Consider the following 15,911-nt stretch of genomic DNA (forward strand, 5'->3'; position numbering starts at 1 on the left):
ATCTTGTCGGCCATTTTAACAGCAGCTTCAAAACTTTGGCTGTGTCTCATTCTGCATACTTCCGTCAGTATGCTGCCCACTGACCACTTCCTGCCGCCCACTGACCACTTCCTGCCGCCCACTGACCACTTCCTGCCGTAGTGCCCACTTTCGATGATTAGTATTGTCCCAAAAGGAACACTTATGTTCAAACACTTACCGGAAATGACGAGAGGGATAAGCGTGACAAACGCGACGAACGCAATACACGCTGATATTCCAGCCTGCCAAATATGGGCTTTCCTGTATGCAAATGAGTAGATTTCGCTCGAAATCTGACGAAAATCTTTCAAACTGACCTTTGTCAATCTGATATGAAGACAGATTCAGCAACTGCACGGCCTATTTCTCTCTTAAAATGTTTTCAGAAACACGTTTCGGTGAACTATTTACGTAAAATACGAGATCGTATTCTGAACGAGCCGCAATGATGGTCGGTTTTGAAATTCGGGAGCAGCCAGACCCACGTGACGCGTTCGTCCAATCAGCTGCCGGCCCCTCCCCTTTCCGCTTTGTAGTCCAGATGGCGGCTGTTTAGTGCGCGTAGGGTCCATCGTTCCACACTGAACTTTTTGACCGTTTTTAGGGGGTCATCCTGGTACTTTCAGTGCTCTGACTTTTTGCGTTATCTACACTATAGTATATACTTAAAACTAAGTTTTTGAAGTGTGCAAGAAGGCGCTTTGAGACACAGCCCTCGTGTAGAAAACCTTATAAACAGTTTTCTCTTTTAACCCCAGAAGTATAAATGACAACAAATCAAACGCTCACCTGGCAGAAGGCTCCGGGCCACTGCAGCGTGAACAGGAGACATTTCCAGGAGCAGAAGTGCTTTTTGTCGTGCAGCTCAGCGGAGTCTTGGCGGCCATATTTGTAGTCCTGCCAGTCCTGTGTGGCGGCGGTGTAGTCAGGAAGCTGCAGCAGACTCAGAGCAACCAGCAGGGGCAGCACCGAGCTCCACATCTCCGCTGTTTTCAACGATCCTCAAAGAAGTGCACTGTTCTGTTCAAACATCAAATACATCAAGCAGAGAAAATGACAGACAAGTGAAAAAGAAATATACTTTTATTGAAAAAACGGTATAAACCCTTTAATAACTACTGTTTTTTTCAACCGGGACCCTATTTTCCTATGAGTTTGTGTCTAAGTGACTGATGGGAACAACAATCTCTGACATTGGTCCAGTATTAAGAGAGATCGCTGCAGTCGGCAGCAGAGAAACAAGCTACAATGTAAGTTAATAGGGTGATTGTCCAGCTTGTATTTACCTTCACAAAAGTGCTCGTTTTGCCGCTGACAGACTCAGATTATTATTCTAAGTGTCTGACAACATTATGGAAAGGATTTCTAAGGAGGTCGACCTTTCTGTTAAAGAGTAAGATCCTTTTTTTATACATAACATCATCTGCAAAATCACAATCGCTAAACCCACCAGACTCCATGTAAATAAACAGTAATTTAAGCATCGTAAAATACACTTCATTCAAAGTTGACAGAAACAAATTAAAAACTATGAAAAGCCGTTTTGGGTCGTCTTTCCACTTTAACCAACCACCACAACTCTAGTTGTGGTTGAAATACACACATAGTTTACCTATTTACATGTGATATATGTTGGCGTTCACAAAAAAATTGTGTTTTACTAAGTAGCAACAAGTCCTCCAAACCGACAATGGAGCGTTTGTTCCTCCCCCCTTAAGGCTTTGACACACCAACCTGATGGCCGGCCGTCGGCAGAAAAGCCAGTCGGACTGATCAGTCACCTCCCCGAGGTCCAAAAAGTGCCTCAGAACACACCGTAGCAACGCCGACTTGAGTGTACGTTGTGCGCGTGCACGAGACGTAATACGTCTCTACAACAGCAGGCGGCGCTAATCTGTATTGTCGCCCATAAAATGAAAACCGGCAGCTGATTGGACGAACGCGTCACGTGGGTCTGGCTGCTCCCGGATTTTCAAAGCCAGACCATCATTGCGGCTCGTACAGAATACGATCTCGTATATTACTAAAATAGTTCACCGAAATGTGTTTCTGAAAACATTTTAAATGAGAAATAGGCCGTGCAGTTGCTGAATCTTAGCCTGGGTAAAACCCTGACGAACTTCCAGCAAATTTGAGATTTGCTCTGCAATCAGTCTGGCGAAGAGCCCATTCAAGACCATTTCCAATGTCCCTGAAATCGAGGCACTAATCACAACCGCTGAGGCGGGCTTTACACCAATCACAACCGTTAAGTAGGCGGGCTTTACACCAATCACAACCGTTAAGTAGGTGGGCTTTACGCGACGACGATAGCGCAGAGAGCGCTAGACAGACAGACAGACAGACAGACAGACAGACGGACAGACAGACAGACAGACAGACGGACAGACAGTGACGGCGAGCAGCTTTTTGTTTACATTCAACATGACGGCTACCGAAGAGCAGCATCACCTGGATTGTTGGTCTGATTGGTTGAAGGACTATCCAGCGCGCCCAGAGGCATTTGAGCGGCGTCTGTTGGTGACGCCCCTTTGGAAATGAGCTGTCAATGATCCTTCCCCAGACCCTTCTCAGTTACAACTGAGAAGGGTCTGGGGTCAACCAGGCTAGTTGAATCTGTCTTCATTTCAGATCGACAAAGGTCAGTTTAAAAGATTTTCGTCAGATTTTGAGAGGCTGTTCGTCACACTCATCCCGCTCGTTATTTCCGGTAATTGGTCATTGAGTCCGACTGCCCACTCGCCGATTCAACGAGTCAAATCGGCCCAAATTAAAGCCGACGGCTCCTCCGACGGACGACGGCACGGGACGCACCGAACAGACTCGAGTCACCGACCTCGCCAGACGGTCCGACGGCCGATTATCAGGTTGGTGTGTCGGCGCCTTAATACAACCCAGAGGAGCATTTCATAAACTGTTCTGTTCTCTGGTTTAGATATGAGCACGTAGGGGTGCCTGGATAGCTCACCCTATGTACAAAGGCTCAGTACTTGTCGCAGCGGCCGCATGTTCGACTCCCACCTGCGGCCCTTTGCTGCATGTCAATCCCCCTCTCTCTCCCCTTTCACATCTTCAGCTGTCCTATAGAATAAAGGCCTAAAATGATTAAAATAAATAAGATATGAGGTGTATTTCCTGCGATCATTTATGAAACGCTCCTGTGGGTCGCATTAGAGGGGGGGAACAAACGACCAATATCGTCGTATGGTTTGGTGGGCGTTGTCGGTACATGATCCGTTCTGCCTGCACGATCCGTTCTGCACATGCGCAAAATGTTCGCGCATGCGCGGTTGTACGAGGATTTACGACACTGCACGATCTGTTCCACGCTTCCGGTCGACAGCCAAGCTAACATTAGTTTAGCTAACAGCTAATTCGGCTAACTGCTAGCTGAGACAGCATGTAATAACTTTAAAAGACCCTCAAAATAAAACTTGAAAATAAACGTTGACATATATAACAAACACCTAACATATATAACAGCTGTTACGCCAGTTCTACTTTACTTGTGCTCATTTAAAATACAATCACTCAATACTTGTCTTTATTGTTATTACTGTGAAGTCTTAATTTAGCTGTAGCCTGCTTTTCCCATTACGTTTGAGTTAACGTTATTTTTGACTGAATCTAGCTGTCACCTAGCGGTTAGCCGAATTAGCTGTTAGCTAAACTAACGTTAGCTTCCCGGTGGAGGCTAGCCATAGGCTAGCGTGGAACAGATCGTGCTGGTCGTATGGATACGTAAAACAGTATTATCTTGCGCATGTGCAGAACGGATCGTGCAGGCAGAACGGATCGTGTACCGACAGGCGTGTTAATACTAAGGGCCCTGTCAAGCACCCGGCGCAGCGCGGCGCAAAGTCCGACGCAACTGTCTTTGCTACTTTAACACTAGAACAGCCATGACGGTCATTTTGACCGTTTTGAAATTTATATGTGTAATAATTTTGCTAAATAAAAAAATACAATCCTGCTGCTGCCTGACTTTTCCTAAAAGAGTCTGCATTTTAATTTAAAATTGTTTTTATATACATTACACAAAAGGCAAAGAAAATACAGTTACTTTTACCTATTTTGGCCATACACGGTCTTATATTGACCGCTCGGATTTTCGCGGTATTGTTTTTAATTTTTCGCGCGGTTGAAGATGCATCTCGGTTGCTTAGTAACTACCATAGTCTCTGTCAGAGCAACGTAACTAGCGGTCTCGAGTAACAAGTGTGGGCATCACCGATGGGCCGAAGGCAAAGCCAGAGTCGGTAACGTAGGCTACTACGGCGTGGATGGATTCAGTTCTGAATCAGAAGAAAACCACCGGGCGCTCGCTCTGTGAAAGGCGCGGTACACGTAGATGGCCGGTGGCTGTTTACATGTTCATATAACTTTATACATCCTCGAACTGGCTGGAATCATTGCACACATCCTCTCCAAGGAGTGCACCAGCAGTAAAATTGTCCGGAGGAAGTTCATGCAGCAACTGGCAGAGCAGCTGAGAGCAGAGTTTATGGAGGAAAAAAGGGCCGCGGCGCACGGTCCGAGCAGCGCTGCGCACCGCAGCAGACGCCAAAACGGAGGCAGTGCCAGGTTATGTTACAGCTAAATGTTCAAATAAGATACTTTTTATTGTTATTTGGCTATTATGAATTAAGTTAAATGAATTTCCACACCATATTTTTCAGAATATTAATGTATGAAATAATTACGGTTTACTATGCCATGATATGAATTATTGAAACACGTATTACTACTCAAATGCATAATTAAACTCGTTAAAATGTACATTTCAGTGTTATTACGTTTTTCTAAAGATATCCTAACACAATACATAATACAATATCGCAATTAGGTATTTATCATGAGAGATTATAGAGTTTGGAACCTGGCGGTCAAAATGACCAGTTCTAGTAGTTATGGAATTCCGGCACTTCTAGTGTTAAGACCGTCGCAGTTGTCAGTTTCCTGTCCAGCGGCCATATCGTTTAAATAGCAAATGCACCTGCGCCCATCTGTGGCCCCATGGGCGTGCTGGTCTTACAGGGAGGTGTGTTCAGGTGCATTCTGGGAGTGCTGGTCTTACAGGGAGGTGTGTTCAGGTGCATTCTGGGCGTGCTGGTCTTACAGGGAGGTGTGTTCAGGTGCATTCTGGGCGTGCTGGTCTTACAGGGAGGTGTGTTCAGGTGCATTCTGGGCGTATTGCTATCTTGAGGCAGCAGGAAGTGATCGCACCATTGACCAACAACAACCTGGTCTAAAGTCAATAACGCAGCATTTCATTGTTATTTTAACAGCAAATTAGTAAAATGCTCCTAAACTCGTGCACAGCGCGCGCACACTATGCTTGTTACACACACAGGGACGCACAGCAGCACACACACATGCAGAAGATTACAAATAAAAATATTACGGTGCAAATCCTCCATCATAACAGCAATGCTCCAAGGTCCAAACGCGCCTGGCTTTTAAAGGGAATGGGAGATGATCTCTGATTGGTTGATTGCATGTTACGCCCAAAACACACCTTGATTAGATTAATGAAGGTAAAATGAGTCTGACTTAACAGGACGTTTGGTTTTTAGAGCAGCCGGAAAAAGACTTGGGCTGTATTTGGGCTTGAATTCCCAGCCCAAATACAGCCAAAGCATAGCTTTAATCGGACGTTTAAGCCTTGAATTTTTAAAATCCTGGATCGGAAGGGTCCGATATTGTCCAGTGACAAACCGGGATGTGTACGGTATCACCCTGAGGTGGACACTAAGTACAACCCTTTAGAACCATGCGCCCGGCGCACGGACCCTTTTTACCGCCGTCAAACTAGCAAAAGTGGATTCATACACGCCCTAAACGCACCTGCGCCAGGCGCTTCACGCCGTGCTCTTACATCGTTAAAATAGGACTCTATGTGTGTTATTTCGGAACAACTTTCACTACGTTAAGAGTTTTTTCAGACATGCTTGAGTTCATTGTGAATCTAATTGCATCATTTTGCACACATGTGGACAGGAAAAGAAAAGTCAGCAACACATAAAGATGAATAATAACTCTTGTGGGACATAAAACAAATTAAATGTTTCCCCCGTCCCTGACGGGGAGTGATGAATTAAGTCTGAAATCTGTGGAAGGAAAGATGAGAGAAACTTACCAGAGAGCTGCTGCTGCTGCAATGAGCTGCTGTCAGAGCGCCACCGGCCACATTCACAGAAACGGGAAGTGAAATCTCTGACTGAGATTCAGTGGTCTATACAGAATACATGTAAGTGTGTGTGTGTGTGTGTGTGTGTGTGTGTGTGTGTTTATATTTTGAGGAAGTAAACTTCTTTTCTTGAACACACCTGACAGGTGTCACAGGAACATTTCTGACGAAGGGAACTTTCAAAAAAAGAAAAGCCATAACATCTATAGTCTGAACAACCAAATATCCGACTGGTTCCTACATTAGTCTACATTAATGTTCCAACATTAAGCACATTAAATGTGCATAATGTTCGACTTCTTCCAGCACTACTACCTGCACAGAGACAGCGGATGATAATGAGCCTGTATACCCTTTTTTTTTCGTATAAGATTTTGATATAAGCTAAGTTTATTTAACTTAGGAGGCCTCGGGGAAGACCCAGGACTAGGTGGAGGGATTATATCTCCAACCTGGCCTGGGAACGCCTCAGGATCCCCCAGTCGGAGCTGGTTAATGTGGCTCGGGAAAGGGAAGTTTGGGGTCCCCTGCTGGAGCTGCTCCCCCCGCGACCCGACACCGGATAAGCGGACGAAGATGGATGGATGAATAATTTTATTTATGTACAGTGTTTGGAATAACGCCGTTTAAAAGAACGCCATTAGGTAACAACGTTATTCTTTCAGTAACGGGGTAATCTAACTACCGTATTTTCCGGACTATAAGTCGCACTTTTTTTCATACTTTGGCTGGTCCTGCGACTTATAGTCAGGTGCGACTTATATATCAAAATATTTATAATTTCACGTTTTTAAATGTTATTTCATGCTGAAAACATTACCGTCTAAAGCCGCCAGAGGGCGCTCTAGGCTTCTGACAACTATGTGCTGCTCCTAAAGACAACTGAGAAAGAAAAGAAACTGCAGGTGACTGCAGGTAGTAAAATACGCAGCCGAAAACGGTAATCGAGCAGCAGAAAGAAAGTCTGGAGTGAGAGAGAAACTTGTAAAGGTGACTCTTACTGCAATGAAGACAACAAAGAAAGCTAGTCGCCCTGAAAGCAAGATGGCCAGAGGAGCTGGAGGAACGAGTCCACAGATGTAGATGCACGTCAACGGTGCAGTTACGTCTCCACGCCCTGGTAGTTGTTCTGTGTGCTACTGTGTAGTTGAATAACTGTTAATGTGTTACGTTAACATACCGGACACCTACCGTATTCAGCCCCTTGTTCTGTGTGCTACTGTGTAGTTGAATAACTTGCCTTTCCAGATTAAATGTCTGTTCTTGGTCTTGGATTTTGTGAAATCAATTTCTAAATAAATGCGACTTATAGTCCAGTGCGACTTATATATGTTTTTTTCCTCTTCATGACGCATTTTTTGACTGATGCGACTTATACTCCGGAGCGACTTATAGTCCGGAAAATACGGTATGTACTTTTCTGCCCTACAAAACAAAAAAGCAGTAACTGCATTTTTGGTCAAAAATGAGTTATTATCATTTTCATGACATTCAAGGCATCCTTTGTTATGTGACAAAACATCTTATCTCAAATGTGTGTCGTTTTGGAGAAAAATGGTAGTTGCATGAGTACAGTAACTGCAAAATAGGGTTAAAATATCAAATTAAATATGAGGATTGATATGTACAAAGAATAAGCTAATATAAAGTAACAAAAACAGCCACATGTCCAATAATCTACCTACAACTACTTAGCTGGATGACAGGATAACTTTAAAGTCATTTTTCTCAGTTCTGCACTCTGCGTAGTTACTGCCTTTTTGCTTTGTAGGGCAGTTTTCCCGTCGTTACAACGCCGTTAACGTTACTGGACGTTAAATGCGGTGCGTTACTATGCATTGATTGAATAAACTGTGTAATCCGAACGCACCCCTGGCTCACAGCTAGTGAGGAGGTGGGTTAATAACGAGGTAAGCCATTATGATTGGCTAAGGCAGAGTCATGTTTCATGGTAGCCAATCAGAACCAGTGTTTTTACACACATGCCAGCACACTCGCCACACACACACACACACACACACACACACACACACACACACACACACACACACACACACACACACACACACACACACACAACAGCTGAACAGAGATTGGATGAAGCAGCAGAGATGGCGAGTCAGGAGCAATCCGATGAAAAGTTGGCATTTTCAACGTGGAGATATAAGCACTACTTCAAATTCATTGTGGTCAAAGGCAAGAACGTGCATGTAATGTGTACATTATGTCCAGGAGCGAAGACTTTGTCGACATCCGTTGTAAGCAACTCTTAATTTAATGAAGCGTCTCACAACGGCACTGTCAGGGTTTTGGTATTTTGTTCTGTCTTATTGTTGTAGTCTTGTTTTTCTGTTATGTTCTGTTTCCTGTTTTATTTTGTAGTCTGTCTTGTCTCCCTTGTCTTGTCTTGTTTACTTCCTGTCTTTGTTCGTTTCCCGCCTTTTTTGATTGTTCTGCCCCACCCTGATTTGTTCCACCTGTTGTGTCACCTGTCCCTCATTAGTCCTGGTTACCTGTGTATTTAGTCCCTGTTCTGTCTTTGTCTCTTGTCGGATCATTTCATTCTGTTTCCCGTACATTCTGTTTGTCTTGTATTCTGTTTCCTGTTGGATGTTATTCTCTGTGCTATTGCGGACTCTGTTTTTCATTTGTTCCTGCCTGGATACCTGCCTGAGGACACTTTGTGTAAGACTCTTTTTGTTTAAATAAATTACCTCTAACTTCATTTGGGTCCAAGCCTAGTCTTTCCTGACTAAACTAGTGATGGGACGTTTGACACCGAGGCACCGAAGCTTGTATCACTCCCGCACAGCGCACTGGTTCGAAGCAGTGTTGGAGCTTGTATCGAATTGAAATAACCACGTGACTGATGACGGCCGACGCTTCGAACGTCGCTGAAACTCCGGAAGGGTTGGCTGGATTCATGGATTCATGGATTCATGGATTCATGTCGCTGCGTGCTTACCAACGGCCGTTAGAATTCACTGGAACATCGCGGGGTTTATGAGCGTGGCTTGCAATTAATTTGATTAGCCTTTTAATGGAAATTAGCCTACACTTACATACACCTGTACGTAATTCTACGTAGCGGCAGAAGATGGAATTGTTGCTGCAGTTTATTGAATCCATATTTAGCCTAATTAAACATACCGTATTTTCCGGACTATAAGTCGCTCCGGAGTATAAGTCGCATCAGTCAAAAAATGCGTCATGAAGAGGAAAAAAACATATATAAGTCGCACTGGACTATAAGTCGCATTTATTTAGAAATTGATTTCACAAAATCCAAGATCAAGAACAGACATTTAATATGGAAAGGCAAGTTATTCAACTACACAACAGCACACAGAACAAGGGGCTGAATACGGTAGGTGTCCGGTATGTTAACGTAGCACATTAACAGTTAATCAACTATACAACAGAATACAGAACAACTACCAGGGCGTGGAGACGTAACTGCACCGTTGACGTGCATCTACATCTGTGGACTCGTTCCTCCAGCTCTGGCCATCTTGCTTTCAGCGCGCGATTAGCTTTCTTTGTTTTCTTCATTGCAGTAAGAGTCACCTTTTCGCCAGTCCCTCACAAGTTTCTCTCTCACTCCAAACTTTCTTTCTGCTGCTCGATTACCGTTTTCGGCTGCATATTTTACTACCTGCAGTCACCTGCAGTTTCTTTTCTTTCTCAGTTGTCTTTAGGAGCAGCATATAGTTGTCAGAAGCCCAGAGCGCCCTCTGGCGGCTTTAGACGGTAATGTTTTCAGCATGAAATAACATTTAAAAACGTGAAATTATAAATATTTTGATATATAAGTCGCACCTGACTATAAGTCGCAGGACCAGCCAAAGTATGAAAAAAAGTGTGACTTATAGTCCGGAAAATACGGTACTTACATTCAAATCCTGATCACAGTAATTTATATTATTATATTATGTTATATTCAAACATAGGCTTTATATTTTTAATTCAGTCATGTCATGTTCATGTCATGCCATATGCATGTGTCCATTCTGTCTCTCCTATGTTCATGTTGTAGCTTCGTTCGAATGTGTCGAGGTCATAGCCGCTGTCATTTCTGCTGACTGACCACCAGATGTCACTGTGTAGTTTTTGATGCTTTGGATCATTTTGCGATGCAATCAGGAAGAAGCTTCAGAGGCTTCACAAGGCTTTGTTCGCCCATCACTAGACTAAACTGTGACAGGCACACGCATCTACAAAGCTAGTGGCCAAAACCACCGATACCTCCACCACAGAGGATAGCTCGCCATCCACTAGCAAACAAGGACTCGGAGCAAAGTCCTCCAAGCAGCAAAAGCTAGATCTTTTTGCCTCACAGCAAAAAAAAATGCTCAAAAAAATCCAAATTCTTTGACATAATAGCAACTTTTTTTTTTTTTTTTAACAGTAATGCAAATAGTTACTTTCCCTGGTAACGAGTTACTTTTATCATAGAGCAATTCAGTTACTAACTCAGTTACTTTTTGGAACAAGTAGTCAGTAGCTAAAAAGATATCATTAAAAACTCTAAAGTTCACTCAAAAGTGCTGATTCTGTGCTGTGCAGGGTTTCAAAACCGGATTGGAAAACCTCTAGAATGTTCTTCGAGAAAGGCCATTAATTGACTGTCCACAATCTTCTCCAGGATTTTTGAAAGGAAAGGCAATTTGGAGATATAGGCCTGAAATTTGCAAGGACTGCAGGATCTAGTGCAGGTTTTTTTAATCAGAGGTTGTACTACTGCATGTTTAAAATTTTCAGGGACCACACCTGAGGCCAAAATGCTATTAATGACTGTGAAAAAAGTCAAAAAAGTCATAGTATAGTATGTTTAAAAAAGTCATAAAAAGTCATAGAATAGTATGTTGAAAAAAGTCATAAAAAGTCATAGTATAGTATGTTTAAAAAAGTCATAAAAAGTCATAGAATAGTATGACAAAAAAAGTCAAAAAAGTCATAGTATACTATGTCGAAAGAAGTAAAAAAAGTCATAGTATTGTGTGACGAAAAAAGCCATAAAAAAGTCACCGAATATCTAATCTATTTAATAACAGACGGTCCTACAGTGGGGATAACCTCCTTAAATAGTCGAGGAGGGACCGCATCGTTTGGAGAACCTGAGGGCTTCAATGACCAACAATGTCCTGTAAAAAAGGAAAGAGTCACAGGCTCAAACTGGTCAAAAACAGCAGAGCAGGGGACAGAGATTGAGGGGTCATAAGCTGAAGGTGAGATTTGAGCCCTAATTGAAGTGATCTTATCAATAAGAAAGTGAAGTTTTCACACACAGCAGTGGACGCCTCCATACAGGCAGCCTGCGGGGCATTTAGAAGTGAGTTAGTGTTAAATAGTTTGACAGGATAATATCTGAGAAATGGTTTTTTTTTTAGCATCTTTCACACGTTTTCTGATAATGACGCCAGCAGTCCCTTAACCATGGGCGTCAGTTTGGTTTGAAATGTGCTGGGGGCAGAGACGCATTCGAAAGTACATTTCCAGAAGTGCTGGGTACAATGACGCATTCATTTTTTTTCTTTTTGTCTCTTTCACGCAGGTCATGTTTTGAAAGACGCTGTCCTGTAGCTTACTAATGAATAAAAACGTGGTTTAATGTACGTAAACAACGATCAATGATTACCAAATTTATCTCTCATATTGCTCCACATAACCACTGAAAACTGTCAAAAAATCGAACCCAAACTCCAATTATTATGGACGTTATCTGACATTAAGCGTTTCTGCTTCACATTTTCAGCAGGGCAGCGGAGCGGCTGTGGGTTGACTCCCCACGGTTCTCATAAGTCATAACGTGAAAAAGCTTAACGTGGTTTAATGTACCTAAACAACGACCAATCATCACCACATTTCTGGTTAATTTAAAGCCAGCGCAGCAGCAGAGCGGCTGTGTTTGTGTCTGCTCTGTGGGGATAGTAGAGATTGTTGTGAATTTTTTGTCATCTGTCGCTCAAGAATTATGTGTTATGGACTTTTTTTTTTTAACTAAATTGAGCTCGAGGTTTTCAAAAAAAGTGGTGGGTCCAAAATGACTCATGACGAAATCCAGGGCTGAACGATTAATTGCTTTTGCGATAATATCACGATATGTTAAAACGCGATTTCCTAATCGCAAAGACTGCGATTTGGTCACATGACTCGCGAGTGCAAATCAGTCTGCACTCCGCAGAGAAAGCATCAACTAGCACGCTAACGCTACGCCGTACCTTGAGCTGATTTCTGTCATTCAAACAACTCTGAGTTGTAGTTTAAAACTTTTACAGCCATTTTAATAAAATGAAGGGTTTTATTCGGGCTTGAGTCTATACATGCAGTTAATGGATACAGGCACGCAGAACTCAAGGCTCGGTTAGCAACCATTAGCTCTGATTAGCGGTTAGCTCCGTTATAAAGATATGGAGTGGAGGAGCTGCCACTGAGAGGGGTAACAACCAGACTGATAAATGACGTTCGGGGAGCTTCCACAGCAGCGTGGCCGCGGTGTTTCAACAGTTTTATTAGTACAGTTAATCCCACGGCAAGAACACCAGCAACTAGCTAACGTAACGATAGCCTCTCTGAACAAGTGCACACGGCAGCACGCAACTTCACGAGGGGGAGGGGCTGGAGGCAGCTCCTCTCTGTGCACTGTAAAAAAATACACTGTTGTGTGTGTGTGTGTGTGTGTGTGTGTGTGTGTGTGTGTGTGTTTATAGATATATACTATATTTTTACTTATTTAACTGTCTAGTGTGTAATTGTGTGTTCATACTATACATTATTATATTATTCTTTGTTGAATAATACAAAAGACAAAGAGCTTAAAAAAATAATCGAATCTCAATCGCAATATTTGGGAAAAAAAATCGCAATTAGATTATTTTCAAAAAACGTTCAGCCCTAACGAAATCTGGTAGGTACGCGTCCCCACCGTCCCCACCGTCCCCACTGTCCCCACCGTCCCCACCGAAATCGACGCCTATGCCGTTTAACATTTGAAAAGACACCTGCAGTTTGTCCTTCTTCCACTTGCGCTCAGCTCTACGGCACTCCCGTCTGACTGCATGAGTCGTGGCATTTAGCCAGGGCTCAGATTTAGTTTTAGGCTGCCTGGATTTTAATGGAGCCACAGTGTCTAAAGCCTGGTTCACACGGCAGGATAATTAGGCCGATTTTAGCCCCGATTCACCCCTTCCGACCATCTTAAGGATGCTCCGATTATGGTAAAATAATCTGATCAGATATTCCTGCCGTGTGTGGTGTGTTAAGACTGCTCTCGTCTGCTCGGAAGGACGTCGGGACCGCTCCCATCTCAAATCGGGGATATCCAACATGTTGGATTGTTTTGGCCCGATTTCTCCTCGTGTGTGGTGTCCCCCGGGGACAAACGAGCACGCAGCCTGTGGACTGTGGCGTGTAGCCAATCAGAAAGAGAGGTGACGAGGCGGCGAGGAAAGCACCGGGAAACAAAATCTAAACAGCCGGCGGCACGGCGCACCAGAACGTCCGGTGGACGTCGGAGATAAGTAGAGCAAGTATAGTCCATGCTCGCGTTGTCTCCACTTCTTTGACCATCGCATTTTCTTTTGATAACGTTTTTTTTTTCGGTTAAAAACAAACTACAAACTATCGCCACTGCGTCCTCTTCGTCCGCCATGATTGTTTACTCCGAAATCACGTTTGATCTCGAGGGATTTTGCGAGATTTCCCGTCTGACCTGGGAATGCTCGGGAGTCAGATCAGTTCGTGTGTGATGTGTTGATTTTGCCGTGTGCTGCGCACCACACGCTGTACGACCAAAACTGTTAGACCCGTGATTTTTTATCGCCGTGTGTGGGGTCTCTCAGGATTGGAAAATCGGCCGACAATTTTAAAATCGTCCCGTGTGAACCAGGCCAGACGTGTTTGGCAGGTGGAGTGAAACCATGAGCTAAGCTCCTCTGTATTGCACACAGACTCAGGAATGATGGGATTCTGACAGAAAGCAACCGAGAACTGAACAGCAGTGGAAGGGGTTAATAATGCGACAGCGCTGAGTAGCAGCGCGAGGTTAAACTGTATTACAGGCAAGAGCAGCCTCAAATAATACAGGCATATGGTCTGAAAACACTGCGTCACATGTGTGTGGGTCCAGACACAGATTGCACAAGATTAAAAGAATTAATAAGGCTTAAAAAAAACCTTTGCCATTGGCTTATCAGGACAACACACATGAACGTTGAAATCCCCAACAATAAGAACACGGTCATATTTAGGCATGATTTCAGCCAGGAAATCAGAAAAGTCATTTAAAAAGTCCTTATTGTACTTGGGGAGGCCGATAGACCACAGCACATAACGCTGTGTGAGAACGACCAATCTCAAATGAGCTCAGTTCAAAGAGCTGCTTACATTTATAATTACTCTTATATACAGTCGCTATTCCTCCTCCTCGGCCCGACGTCCGCGGGGAGTTAAAGTAGCAGCAATCACTGGGTAAAAGTTCAGTGAAAGCGCTGGACTCACCAACACTCAGCCATGTCTCAGTCACACAGAGGAAATCTGGGATGTGAAGAAGTCCTTTAAGACAAATTACATTACCTGTCACTTTTATCCAAAGCGACTTATAATTGTACTATATATATCAGAGGTTGCACGCCTCTGGAGCAACTAGGGGTTAAGTGTCTTGCTCAGGGACACATTGGTTGATGTATCGCAGTGGGAATCGAACCCGGGTCTCCCACACCAAAGGCATGTGTCATATCCACTGCACCATCACCACCCGAAAGTCTTGTTCGCTAGTGATCTAGCATTCACCAGGCCAATCCTGGCAGGAACCGGCGGGATCGCGGCGTTGGCTGTCCGGGGGAAACCCGACACAGAGGCCGCAAGTTGCGGTGATTCACCCCGCGCCAGCGGGGACGAGGAGAACAGAGGCCGCGGGGCTGGAACACCTCTTCCGGACTGACGACAGGTACCAGCCAGGCGTCGACAGGGTCCAGCGAGCGTCGAGGAACAACGAGGCCAGGCACGGCTCCAATCCCAGTCCAAAAAGGCGTAGAACAACGCAGGACTGCAGGATCCTGTGCGAGACGGGCCTTCAACCTCACCAGCCGGCCACTGCGTTTCCCCCCGGCGACGGGGGCGCTTTACGGTGCAGATCCACCTGGCCGTGCGACGCTTCTGTCGCGCCGCGCTCCGCTCTATTCCTATGGGTGACGTCAAGCGACTTCAACGTGCACGCAAAGCATTCCGGGAAGGCGGCGTTGCATTTGAGAAAATGTTGCGCGTCAAGAAGCTCGCCGATGCCTATCTTTATGCAAATGAATCCGGTGAACGCGACGCGACTATCCAGTAGAAGTAGACGGAAATCTTTTAAACTGACCTTTGTTGATCTGACATGAAGACAGATTCAGCAACTGCACGGCCTATTTCTCGCTTAAAATGTTTTCAGAAACATGTTTCGGTGAACTATTTTAGTACAATATGAGATCGTTTTCTCAACGAGCCGCCATGACACTCTGTTGAAATTCTCGAGAAGCCAAACCCACGACACGCGTTCGTCCAATCAGCTGCCGGTCAGGGGCGTGGAGCATCAACCATTGATCTATGACGTCGCGACACCACGCTTCAGTCGTGTCGGACATATGGATCTGTACCGTAAGGCTCTTATATACTGGACGCAGCCCGCGTGGCACATCCAAATGTGACGTCATGAGATCGCCGT

At 44.3% G+C, this 15,911-nt stretch overlaps 1 protein-coding gene and 1 pseudogene across 1 annotated transcript in view; both read right to left on the minus strand.

Moving 5' to 3' along the window:
* The window catches only part of rnaset2l (ribonuclease T2, like), a 43,323-nt gene extending 36,934 nt beyond the window's left edge, over positions 1 to 6,389 (minus strand). Inside the window, 2 exon segments of the mRNA XM_031317381.2 lie at positions 811 to 1,036; positions 6,161 to 6,389. Coding sequence (XP_031173241.2) covers positions 811 to 1,002 — 192 coding nt within the window. The 5' untranslated portion in view covers positions 1,003 to 1,036; positions 6,161 to 6,389.
* The window catches only part of LOC118495060, a 1,111,612-nt pseudogene that overhangs the window by 317,221 nt on the left and 778,480 nt on the right, over positions 1 to 15,911 (minus strand).

Source organism: Sander lucioperca, chromosome 5, assembly GCF_008315115.2.
Source record: "Sander lucioperca isolate FBNREF2018 chromosome 5, SLUC_FBN_1.2, whole genome shotgun sequence".
Classification (NCBI taxonomy): domain Eukaryota; kingdom Metazoa; phylum Chordata; class Actinopteri; order Perciformes; family Percidae; genus Sander; species Sander lucioperca.